Consider the following 12363-nt stretch of genomic DNA (forward strand, 5'->3'; position numbering starts at 1 on the left):
ATGAATAAAACAATTAGTTTACATGCAACTGCTGAAATCTGGACGTACAGAATAGTCCAAACATTTAGGACTTTTCAGCTTGAGCAGAGACAACACCAAACAACTGTGTAATGAAAAAGCGTTCTCAAGCAAACCTGCAAACAACAGACACACACACAGACACACACACAGACGACCTCTGACCTTCTTGAGCTCGGTGAGGAAGTAGTCGATCATGTGCTTGACCTGCGGGGCCTTGGCCGAGAACAGGATCAGCTTCTCGTTGCTCAGGTTGAACTCCAGCATGTTCTTGGAGGGAATCGACACGAACAGGATGTCCGAGTAGCTGAGCAGGAAAACGATGTGTAAAAAAACAACAACAACCAGGAAGTCAACATTAAGTTACAGGGAAAGAGAAAAGGCGTCTAGGGTCAAATCACTTGGGCACGAGACACAGACATCTGGACTTTTAGTCGTTTGTTTTATTTGAATTAGGACTTTAACCTTTTGGAAACCGTGCGTAAATCCTTCTGCGCCCATTTTAAGTCCCAGCATGCCCCATTCAGACAATCTTTTGGCATAAAATACATAATTTGTCCATTTTTGAACCGAACGACACAGATTTTTTTGTCTGAAACTCCTTCCTAACAGGCCAAGACTTTGTTTTATTGTGATATTTGTTGCAGATTCTGGTTCTTTAGGTCCTAATCTTTCCAAAAAGGTGTCTTATTGACGCTCCAGGAGGCATTTTTGGGGAATCTGGCTCATATCATGCTGGATGTTCATACTTAGGATCAAAATATCTTTTAAAGGCGATTTCTTTTTTGCAGATATACATTTTTTTCCCAAGACTTTGCTGAACAAATACATACAATAAACACAAGTATTGGAATTAATTTGGGGTTCCTACGACGACTCAATCACTTTCAAGACAACCAAGTTCACCTCTTCTCATGTCCAATAGGTGTTCAATGACTAAGACTCACCTGTAAGGCCTCAGCACTCTGAAGTAGTCTGGAGCAGCAGAGCTACTCCTCACCATCTTCAGCAGCTTGATGCCTTGATGAGACACAGACAGCACCTGCACTCCTGTTCCCACACTGCCCTGGAAAACACACACACACACCAAACGCAGTACAGACACACAATAACATGTTAGAGTAAGAGCTTCATATTTTAAAACGGGATTGCTCCTTTGTTTGACTCGCGTACGCTAAAAAGAGACAAGAGCTCACAGAGGCTGGGAAGAGGCGGGAGAAGTAAATCTCCCACAGGTCTCTGGCCATGGCGACCACTTTCTTCTTGGCGTTCTCGTCGTGCGTTCCCGACACCTGGTCCACTTTGTTCTCAGCTGTCAAAGACACGGAGAAGGAGTTTGAGGTTTTTACAATCCAGAGAGTTGAAACGTTTCTGTGGCTGTTTGAAAAGTCTCGGAGTCGTCGGGGATGTGTTTCCTCTCCCACCGAACAACGCCTTCATCTTCTGTCTCTCCTCCTGCGTGATGCGGATGCAGGCCTCAGCGAAGGTGTCGTGAACAACCTGCAAAAACAAAACGTAAAGTGACTCCCCCTTCAAAATAAAAGCCTCACAGAGCAACTGTATTTTGAAAAGGAAGCTCAGGATGAGATCTTCTTATAGAACAACCTTCTTATGGACATCAGACTGATTATATATCTATAATAAAATGATGACTTTTAGCCTTTTATTTTGAATAAATCAGAATGAGCTTTACTATGATGAAAAACTAAATCAAAACCTTCAAAAATGGATACACAAGTAATAACTAAATAAGTAATAAATACATAAACCGACCTGTCTGAAGATCAGATCCAGAACCAGAGGACTGTTGTAAGTCTCTTTAGGGTAGAAAACCTGTAAATAGACAACAAATTAAATGCTGAAACAACAATTGAAATAATAATTTTACTATTAAATAGTCAACACAATGATATTAAAGCTTTGGACTGTTGTTACATTTCCAGCACAAGTAGATCTATGAAGATAATGCACGTGTTGACAGTGTTAATATTTGTGTGCACTTATGTTTGTGTGCTTCATGTGTACTCATGAAACACACACCTCCTTCCTCATGTAGAGTTTCCACGGGACGTTGGAGTACGTGTAATATTCATCACTAGTCCTGCTGTGGAGTTGAGTCTGGATGATCTCCTCCTCTACTGGCAACTCTCGAGAGACTGGAAACACACACACACACACGCAGACACATACACACACACACACACAGGGTTTTTGACCGTGTCCATACACTCCATTCACTTGCAGGTGTGAAATGAGCGCAGAACTTTCTCTCGTTGTGTTGTTTATTACTGGGGATTGATGTCACGTTAGTGAGTGAAAAGCTCACCTGGAGGAGGGGCGGGGCTTATGCTCGAGCTCGCCAGCCCCGCAGTACGAGGCTTTGTCGTCTTGGGAACCTTAGCTCCTCCCTCTTCTTTACGTACAGAGGGTTGAGGCTTCTTTTGAGTCTGAGAGAGAAAGAAAAGTGAGATATTATGTTTGTGGAAGTGGAAGTGCATATGTGTGTCTGTGTGTGTGTGTGTGTGTGTGTGTGTGTGTGTGTGTGTGTGTGTGGCGGTACCGGTTGTGGTGGGTTTGACATCTGATCTTTAAGGATCTCCATAGCTTCATCGTGTGGGTCTGGCTTCTTCGCAAAGCCCTTTCCATCACTTTTCCTACAAACACACGCACACACACACACACACACACACGCACACACGATTAGACCAACACCCTCCTCATCAGTATTCATATCTATGCTATGAACCCTGGGCGTGTCACCTCTGTGCGGCGGCCCCTGTGGACGTGGTGGCGTCGGCAGGCTGGTGCTGTTTGATGATGTCTTTGATGTCGTGGCTGGGGTCGACGCGCTCGGTGTAACTCGGACCGGACCGCACCACGTCCTCGGGAGGGGGGCCACGCGTCGGACCTGGAAACGTCGCAGTCATCGTGTCGTCAGTTTTGACCGCTATACCTCAAAAGCACCTCGAGGGCACTCCCTGAAGTCATACATGAAGACCTCCTGCACTGAATCCAACATTTTTTACCATAAAGTTTTAGAAAATGCAGCTAGAAAAGCTTCACTGTAATCATAGCATTCTAACCACACCACAAATCTGCAGGTTTATTTGACCTTGAGAGTGTGAAACGTACTAATTTTTCGCTGAACAGCTGCAGACTTGTACGGCGACTCTTCTCTCTCTTTGGTCTGCGAAAAAAAACACAAAAACAACAGGAAGTGATACAGCCGAGTGTTTTTACTTCAAAGCGACGCTTTCATATTTGCATACGTGCCGGCAAGTGTTCATGCGTGTGTGTGTTTACTCACAGGGCTGGTTGTGTGTTGGTGTGAGGGAGGCGACTGAGGCGCTGGAGCAACGGGGGGGAAGGAAGCCAACATCTGCTGCTGGATCGCGATGGCCTGCATGGTCATCTGTTGGGCCTGCAACACACAAATGTATTTATATATATGTATGAATGCATTTCAAGAACAGTATACGTTGATGTTATTGATGTATATTCTTCATTTTCTTCTTGTATTATCCTGTCACATGATGGATATGTGTCATTGTTCAAAGGGTGTGTGGCTCCAAAGGTGCTAGCAACTATTAACTCTGAATGAAACTCAACTTATAACACACTGTTATCATATATTTTCATGCAACTCACACAAAAACACCAACAAAAACATCAGAGTTGTCCAGAAAAAGTGCAATATGACAAACCAGAATGATGGCCTGCTGGTTGATGATGGCCTGCTGCTGTTGAGTCAGTATCGTCTGCTCCGATCCTGCAGAAGAACAAACACGTTGAGTAAAGATTTAGATCTAGAACAACGATAGAAACACACACAGCTTCACAGCAAAAAGACCTCATCGGCTCCTCCACTTCAAACAAAACCACACAAAAGTTATTTGGGGTCTTCTTCTATCTCACACGAGCCGTGACTCCACCACGCCAACATGCTTCTGGCCAAACACGCGGGGAACGCACACGCCCGCTCGTTGTACCTGGCAAACCCGCCATCGCAGGCAGGCCCGGGACCGCAGGCGCCGCAGGGAGCGAGGACACGCCCACCAGGGCCGCTACGTTATCCCTATCGGCGGCGGGCGCGCGAGCGGGCGACGGGGCGGGCGCTACACGTGCGGAAGGCGCGATGGGAGAAGGAGCCTGTCGGGTATCGGGGGGTTGGGGAAGGTTGTATTGGTGGAATTGCGGTGGTCGTGGTTGAGGAGGTGGAGGAGGAGGTGGAGACGCCGGCGGCTGCTGCTGCTGCTGCTGCTGCTGTTGGTGCTGTTCGTGGTGGTGGTGGTGGGAGGGGATGGGCATGGCGGGGATGGGTGGCATCATTCCTCCTGCTACTGGAAGCACTGGCACAGCTTGAGGAGCGACAGGTCAGGGAACAGGGGGAAGAGTTAGTGTTGCTTCTGTTGCTCCGCCTTTGATCAACATATTTAATTGCAGCTCAACCCGTTGCCTGTTGTTGGGAGACATACAACTGGACTTCTGGACATTCAGTATGAAGGTAGATTTGTGTCTTTTTTACCGGAGCAAATTTGATGTTTGTAAGGAAATTACCTCAAAATCTTTGCTTTCATTTCAAAAATTTGCTGTAATAAAAATTGCCATAAAAAAAAAAAAAAAAACTCTCAAAACTAAAATTTGCTCTAAAAAAAAGGCTCCAAAAAAAATTGCTCTCAAAAAAAAAAAAAAAAAAAAAAATCGCTCAAAAACTAAAATGAGCTTTTTGAGTGCGTTTTTTTTTTGAGAGCTTTTTTTTTTTTTGAGAGCAATTGTTTTTTTTAGAGCAAATTTTAGTTTTGAGAGCAATTTTTTTGGGGGGGCAAATCCTTTTTTTTATTAGAGCAATTTTTTTAAATGAGAGCAAAGATTTTGAGATGATTTCCTTACAAACAAACTTGAGAGCGCAGCTTTTTTTTTGAGAGCAAATTTTAGTTTTGAGTGTTTTTTTGTTTTTTTTTGAGAGCAAAGATTTGGAGACAATTTACTTACAAACAAGAAATTTGCTTGGGTAAAAAAGACACAAGAGAGAAAGACAGAGAGAGAGAGAGAGAGAGAGAGAGAGAGAGAGAGAGAGAGAGAGAGAGAGAGAGTGACAGGTGCCTATAGAGAGGAAGGCAGTCATCTGTGGTTACAGCGAATGGCCGCTCGTGCATTATCTATGAGGTCAGACCGCTCATTAGACCCTCTAAGCGACAGTTTAAGGTCGGTGGTGAACTGTACACCTGGACGTTTACACCTCAGTCCTGCTCGGTGCCACCGAGACACTGTCAGCCCTCGCCCTGTAACAATGTGGAAATAACACAAGCAGCGAGGCGGGGTCGGGTGTTTTGAGAAGGAAGAAGCAGGATTATCAGAGAAAATGATCAATTAGATAATCCATAATGTCTGAACATGACCTCACGAGCTCTGGCGATCAACAGGGTGCATGTGGAGGATGTCAAACTATAGAAAATTCTGTGAACAACAGAGAGGTATTATTTAAAGATTGTTTAAAGATGCTAGTTTGATTGACTGCAATATACATAAATATACATGAGGATTCATTGATAAGATTTTGAGATATAATCCTGGAATTTACCAAACTGCATCAAACACAATCTTTTCATTTGTGGAGAACAAAAGGCTTCAAGGAGGAAATGGGTTTGATTAGTTAAATTAGGAGAAACATACAGTGCTTTTCTGCATTTTAGTGAAAATTGCAAAGGCGCACGACTGATATGTTGTGAATTTTCAACGTTTTAAACTTAAGATGGCGGCTGTAGCGCCACCATCAGGACTAAGTAAGTCACTTAGTGAGTAACACAAAACACGGCACCGTTTCCAGCTTTTCAGGGGACTATTTATCTATTTATCCATCTCACTATTTGTCAACCGGAGACTAATGCAGAGAATACTTGGAAGCTGAATTATTGATGTGTCAGCGGACAAAAGAAGGCCGAAAAAAATACCAAACATGGAGCAAAAAATGAAAGACAAAAGAAGAAAATAATGCAGTAAGCAAAGACATAAAACCAAAAAAAAGAAACAAATGGATAATTAGACGCAGCTATAACAGAAAACACACCTCCGGGATGTATTCCAGGTGGATACGGCCGGCTGGGGGTCGCTCGGCTCTCTGCTTCTCCTGTGATGCCGATACCTCCTCCTCCCTTCATCCTCGCCGACAAACTTCCAGTTTTGTCCATGTCCTTTCAGCCGATGGGGAGGAAACAAAAACGGTGGGAGACGTTGAGAAAGTGGAGGTGGAGAGACATGAAGTGTCGGGAGGGAGAAGTGAGTGAGTGTTAAAGGAAGGAGAGAGCAAGGGAACGAGAGAGCAAGGGAACGAGAGAGCGGGAGAGGAGTGTATTGTTCTGGTTGATTCAGACGCTCTGTGAGTGCGTCAGTGGAGATACAGGAACTAAATACTCTGCAGGAAGTACCGTACACACTGGAGGAGAAGCTCCAGCACACACACACACACACACACACACACACACACACACACACACACACACACACACACACACACAAATGTCACAGACATACCTAAAAAAGTGAGAAGAGTCTCCAACAAACGCTTCTGCAACAAAACAAACCCCACTGTGTCGACACCACAAAACCAAATTGCTATTTTCCCACAAAAAAACACTTTATTTTGTATTTTTTTTACACTTCAATCAGCATAAACTCTATTATAACTGGTCTGGCGTTCCCACTCACACTGTTTTACTGACGGCTGATGTTGAAAACCAAAGGCGTCGTCTCAAAAAGGGTCTTCGAGGACTATTTAGTTTAAATATTCATGAGCCGTTGTGTAGTTTTAATTCGACGACACAACCCTCGCTAACGCGCTGGACAAGTGACTCTCGGCGCTGTGACGGAGCGCTGCCTGCTGTTGCAGTAAAATACGGTAAGGCCGCTCGGTAACCTAATCGCCCCTCCTGTCTGCTCCATTCATACACAAACACAAGCGGTGGAGCACATGATCCACCCGCCTATCAACACCCACCTCCGTCCACACTCAGAGGGGAGATCGGGTGGAGGGAGCGTGACGTGACAGTTTTTACATTTCAGAGCTGCGACTTTTCACAAGAACTTCCTTTTATGTTTTAATCAGTTTTATTCCCAATTTATCTCTGGGTTGAATAGCAAATTAATTGATTAATCGACGTATTGTTTCCACGCTTGTGTATTTCCAAAGCAGGAGGGTGTGTGTGTGTGTGTGTGTGTGTGTGTGTGTGTGTGTGTGTAGGATGTGATGCTTCTTGTTGGTACTCACGATGCTGCTGTCTGACAGCACCGGGTCGAAGAGGCTGTCCAGGTAGCGGTCCATTCCTCTCTGAGTCTGACTGTCACTGAACGCATCCGACTCTACTGGACACACACACACACACACACACACACACATACACACACACACCTTTAAACCTGCAGACACACTCTGTGTTTTTAATAAGCAAAAACCAAAACTATCTGACGGAAATAAGCTGCCATTGAAGTTACAGGTTTTATATCAGGACACTCATCCGACCTCGTCTGCAGAATACAATATATTAGTACACTATAACTACTGCTGCATGTGTGTGTGTGTGTGTGTGTGTGTGTGTGTGTGTGTGTGTGTGTGTGTGTGTGTGTGTGTGTGTGTGCGTGTGCGTGTGCGTACCGTGGCTGTAGTAACCGTCAGAGTCAGGCAAACTGTAGGCTGGTCGGCTGTTACGGAGATGAACGGCACTAGGAAGCTCCTCGTCCGACTCAAAGCCACTGCCGAACAAAGCACTGAGAGGAGAGGAGAGAGGAGAGAGGGAAGGTGAGAAACAAGAAGAGAAGAGATGAAAGGAGAGGAGACGAAATGAGAAGATGGATACAAGAGGAAGAGGAAGAAGAAGAGGAGAAGAGAGAAGGGGAGAGAGGAGAGAGAAAACGAGATGAGAGGACACAGAAGGACCGGAGAGAGGAAGAGAAAGAGAGGTGAGGAGAGGAAAATGTGTAATAGTAAATACATTTTCTTTAGTATCTACATTTCAGATATTTGTACATGCACGGGCGTGTGTTTTGTGTACTGACAGGCCGGCGGTCGCTCTGACTCTGGCGGGGTTGTCGGAGCTGATGATGAAGTAGCTCTTCGGCTTCGGGAAGTCCGGCGGGAGCTCCAGGTCTGAAACCAGGTCCATCACGTAGTCGTGACCCGCCAGCTCCACCCACTGGCCGTGCTCCTTCATCAGGACCGAACTGCCCCGCCACCAGTCGGACACGCCCCTGCAAGGTCACACGCTTCAGACACCTGGCTCTTAAAGCATTATGCAATGTACATGAATATCATGAAGCTGGAGTTTTAAATAGTTAGAAATACATACAAGACAAGTTATTTATGTGTATTGCATAAAAAAGGAATAGGACACAAGTACAAGTATGAAAATAACTCTGTGTTAACCCTTTAATATGAGACGTCATCACCTGTGCCGCAGTATGTGTCCTGATAAATCCTCCCCACTGGTCCAGGAGTGCACCGGACACAAGAATGACCCTCCTACGAAGGAAATACACACAAATACATATCACACACACACACTTGGACACAGGTGAACTTTGACCTCTGCATTCAATTCCATCCGGAGGAGCAACTTGGGGTTCGGTTCCCACAACATTCGGACAGGAGGAAGAGCCAAATCAAGCAAATTAAAATCACACAGAAGCAAAATACCTCAAAAAAAATTAAAAGTTAAAAAAAAAAAAGCTGCGCCTCACCGTCATAACAGTGCACTTGCAGCACCATGTTCGCCTTCTTCCTATTGGCCGTCCACTCCAGCAGCGACAGCGGATAGGTCCGCGCCATCTCGGGGGCGGAGCCTGATCCCAGCTGCGTCTTCTGATTGGCTTGGATGAGTCTGTGTTGCAGTACTGCCTGGCAACCAGCGGGGGCGTGGTCAGACACAAACCTGGAGGGAAAAGGACACGAGAGGTTGAAACCATTAACCCCTCAAACCACATTTAACGACCACTTCGATAAAACTGAAGACCGTAATGTTTTTCTAACAATTTACAGATTTTTTTCTCTTTTATAATTTTGAAGGTAAAGATTAGAAAAAGTTAAGTTACTTACGTTTCACTTCTAGCAACTTTCATGGCTTTTTTTACTCTTGTATTTTGGATTATTCCAAGAAATAATAGTTATTTCAAGTGGTTTTAATGAGCTGCAATCTTTTTTTATTTACATGTATCACACTTCTACCAGACAACCGTTTGCGTGTGAAGCTTTCCTTTCACATGTGCAAGAGATGATGTCTCACTTCAGTAGATATTTTTCCATCTTGGCCGACGGCGCGAAGCTGCAGACGCACGCCAGCAGCAGCAGCCAGCCTCTCTCGGCGTTGTCGTGGTTCACGTTCCTCCACACCTGGTTGACCACCTGAGCCAGGATCTCGTCCTGCAACCCCGGGGAGGACAGGCCCCTCTGGATGATGTAATTCCCAAACATGTTTTCTTGCGCCCCGTTCAGGTGCGGGTCCCCCATGAAGCGTAACACCTGAAAGCAGAACGAAGGCCAACATTGCAACTAGAGTTAGTTATCGTACCGGCTTGTTGTGTTGAATGTTGTGCTGTGACGTGATACTTTACATGTGTCCACCTACCATGTTGAAGAGCTGCACGGCTTCTCCTCTCAGGTCCTCCTCCACGCGGGTCAGAGGCGACTCCAGAGGCGCCATCAACATCCCAAACTTTGGCTCCTACAGAGACAAAAGATGTGTGTTGTTTTTAAGAAGCACAACAACTTGACATTTACAAAGCTGACACCTGGAGAGCAGCTGACTGCTGCCATCGTTATAAGTCGTAATATTTAAGTTATTTCTACTATATTCACCGTGACTGTTACTACCTTTATCCTTCTATAATATTCATTGCTGTAATTATTAATATTAGACAGTTTTCTATTATTATTCTCTCTCTCAAATTTCTTGTTTGTAAGTAAATTGTCTCCAAACCTGTGCTCTCAATCAAAAGATTTCTCTCTCAAAAACCAAAACGCTCTAAAAAATTTTTTTTTTTAAAACGCTCTCGAAACTAAAATTTGCTCCAAAAAAAAGCTCTAAAAAAAAAATTGCTGTCAAAAAAAAAAAAAAAAAAAACACTCTCAAAACTAAAATTTGCTCAAAAAAAGAAACGTTCTAAAAAAAAACACGCTCTTAAAACTCAAATTTCAGTTTTGAGTGTCTTTTTTTTTTTTTTTTTCAAGAGCATTTTTTTTTTTTGCAGTGTTTTTTTTTTAGCAAATTTTTAGTTTTGAGAGCATTTTTTTATTTTTTTTAGGGCAAATTTTTATTTTAACAAATTATTCCCGGGTAAAAAATATACAAATGTACCTCCATAGCTGGCCGCCCACCCAGACTCAGGTTTTGCCCAAGATGCCCACCTGTTAATGTTGGTAAAATGTAAATTACAGTCTCGACGTAATCGCCATAAAAGTGTCTCTCGATAACCTCTGTCATGATTCAACGCTACATCACTAGATATTGAACGTATGTGCTCTACTGCACATCCCGAGCTGCTCTATGGGCGTGAAGATGTCTGTAATACTGTGAGACGCTTCACCCTAAAGTGGATCTGCACATAGCGGTAGAACGGGTAGTTGTTGATGTCCAGAGGCAGAGTGAGTTGAGCCTCTTCCTGGATGTGAGGAGCCTGAAGCAGAGCCAGACAGTCTGAGTGCAAGTCCCTCCTGACTAGAAGGAGAGAGAGACAAGGACAAACGACAAGTCAGCCAGCACACAAACTGTGTAAGTGCATGGAGTCCAGTCAAGTACATTTAACACTTCTACACAGACACTATAGGATGCATATAACATATACTGTGCTACTTTCTGTTACTACTGGGCTGTTGAAGCTGAACAGACCTAATGGTTTATTTATCAGCTGCAGACACTCCTGTCGCTCGCTGTCAGGACTCGTCAAGTCAATCAGTGCTGACGCTGTCAGCGCCGGTGAGATGAGACGCATTCACAGAGCTGGAGCGAGCGCTCAGCCAGCTATTTGGTCCATGAGTAATATGTGTGTGTGTGTGTGTGTGTGCGTTAATGTGGACTTCACAAAAAGGAAGCGAACAGACCTCCTGCCGCCTGCAGCAACGCGCCCAGCTCTGCAGGGATCACCAAGTGTGTGACGTTGACCACCTCCCTCTTGGTCAGCTCCTGGAAGAGTTTTACAATTTTAATGACCGACTGCCAAAACCATCCTGTCCCGTGGGAGTAAAACACACACACACAGTCCCACGTATATATATATATATATATATATATATATATATATATATATATATATATATATATATATATATATATATATATATATATATAAATTTACTGTCCAAAGTCCAGTCTTACCAGCTCTCTCCTCCTCCTCTCCTCTTCAGCTTTCCTCTGAGCTTTAAACTTCATCTGCAAACAGATCACAGAAATCACACACTGAATATTTCCACTATGATTCAGAGGGGAACAAAAGTGTGTCATATTCTCAACGGCGTGTCTCTCAGTGATTCCCGCGGGCATGGAAAGGTCGCACCTCTGAGAAATGAAAGGAGACATGTTGTCCTTTGAAAGCAGACGTCAGGTACCTTGATGTATTGCTTGCGGTTGACGTACATGTGGACGAGAGAGCGGAAGCGAACGAGACTCTGCCTCATTTTCACATAGCGCTTCCTGTAGGGCAGAATGAAGAATCAAGAGTACCGCCATTAACACACGTCTACTACTCCTCCAATGTCATGTTTTCATCTTATTTCCTCAGGAACTTTTATTACATATAGAGAAAGAAAACAGTACTTTGTCTCAGAAGGCACCGTTTCATCCTGTTTTTGTGGACTTGGTTCAGTAGCTTTCAGAATCATTTATATTTGTGGAGAAGCATCATTGATGTAAACGGAGAGTCCGCCTCTCCTCTCATTCTGCAGTCTACTTCTCGAGCTAAGTCTCTGGGAAGATGTGGGCTCAGCTTTGATCAACTAAAACCTTGTTGAAGGCCCAATCCTCACGCCTCCTTCTCCAGTGTTAATAAGTGTATCTCTGTCTCAGACCATGCGTGTTCCAGTAATGAACACCATCATGTTTACTTTATTCTTTAAATATCTAATATGCCCAACATCTAAAAGGGATTTTATTTTGCCTAACATTGATTAAAGTCACATACTGACCCTTTAAAAGCACCATAATGTACTCTAATTTAAAAATCGACATGTTCCCTATAAGACAATGTCTCCCTCATTGTGTCTGCCTCACTACTGCTACAGGTGTCCCTCATATGAAGGTAGATTTGTGTCTTTTTTACCCGAGCAAATTTCTTGTTTGTAAGTAAATTGTCTCCAAATCTTTG

At 44.1% G+C, this 12363-nt stretch overlaps 1 protein-coding gene across 1 annotated transcript in view; it reads right to left on the reverse strand.

The window, feature by feature from the left end:
• The window catches only part of myo15aa (myosin XVAa), a 34312-nt gene that overhangs the window by 5913 nt on the left and 16036 nt on the right, over positions 1–12363 (reverse strand). Inside the window, exons 28-52 of the mRNA XM_068578403.1 lie at positions 11609–11693; positions 11379–11432; positions 11101–11186; positions 10591–10717; positions 9633–9728; positions 9291–9526; positions 8749–8939; positions 8458–8530; positions 8068–8259; positions 7667–7779; positions 7283–7377; positions 6086–6209; positions 4008–4376; positions 3723–3787; positions 3326–3439; positions 3151–3205; positions 2779–2926; positions 2579–2672; positions 2345–2465; positions 2059–2174; positions 1792–1851; positions 1443–1518; positions 1215–1330; positions 966–1084; positions 184–325 (exon numbers count right to left, since the gene is read on the reverse strand). Coding sequence (XP_068434504.1) covers positions 184–325; positions 966–1084; positions 1215–1330; positions 1443–1518; positions 1792–1851; positions 2059–2174; positions 2345–2465; positions 2579–2672; positions 2779–2926; positions 3151–3205; positions 3326–3439; positions 3723–3787; positions 4008–4376; positions 6086–6209; positions 7283–7377; positions 7667–7779; positions 8068–8259; positions 8458–8530; positions 8749–8939; positions 9291–9526; positions 9633–9728; positions 10591–10717; positions 11101–11186; positions 11379–11432; positions 11609–11693 — 3067 coding nt within the window. The remainder of the gene's footprint in view (positions 1–183; positions 326–965; positions 1085–1214; positions 1331–1442; positions 1519–1791; positions 1852–2058; positions 2175–2344; positions 2466–2578; positions 2673–2778; positions 2927–3150; positions 3206–3325; positions 3440–3722; positions 3788–4007; positions 4377–6085; positions 6210–7282; positions 7378–7666; positions 7780–8067; positions 8260–8457; positions 8531–8748; positions 8940–9290; positions 9527–9632; positions 9729–10590; positions 10718–11100; positions 11187–11378; positions 11433–11608; positions 11694–12363) is intronic.

Source organism: Clinocottus analis, unplaced genomic scaffold (assembly GCF_023055335.1).
Source record: "Clinocottus analis isolate CAN_PGR_092001 unplaced genomic scaffold, fCliAna1.0.p SCAF_16, whole genome shotgun sequence".
Lineage (NCBI taxonomy): Eukaryota > Metazoa > Chordata > Actinopteri > Perciformes > Cottidae > Clinocottus > Clinocottus analis.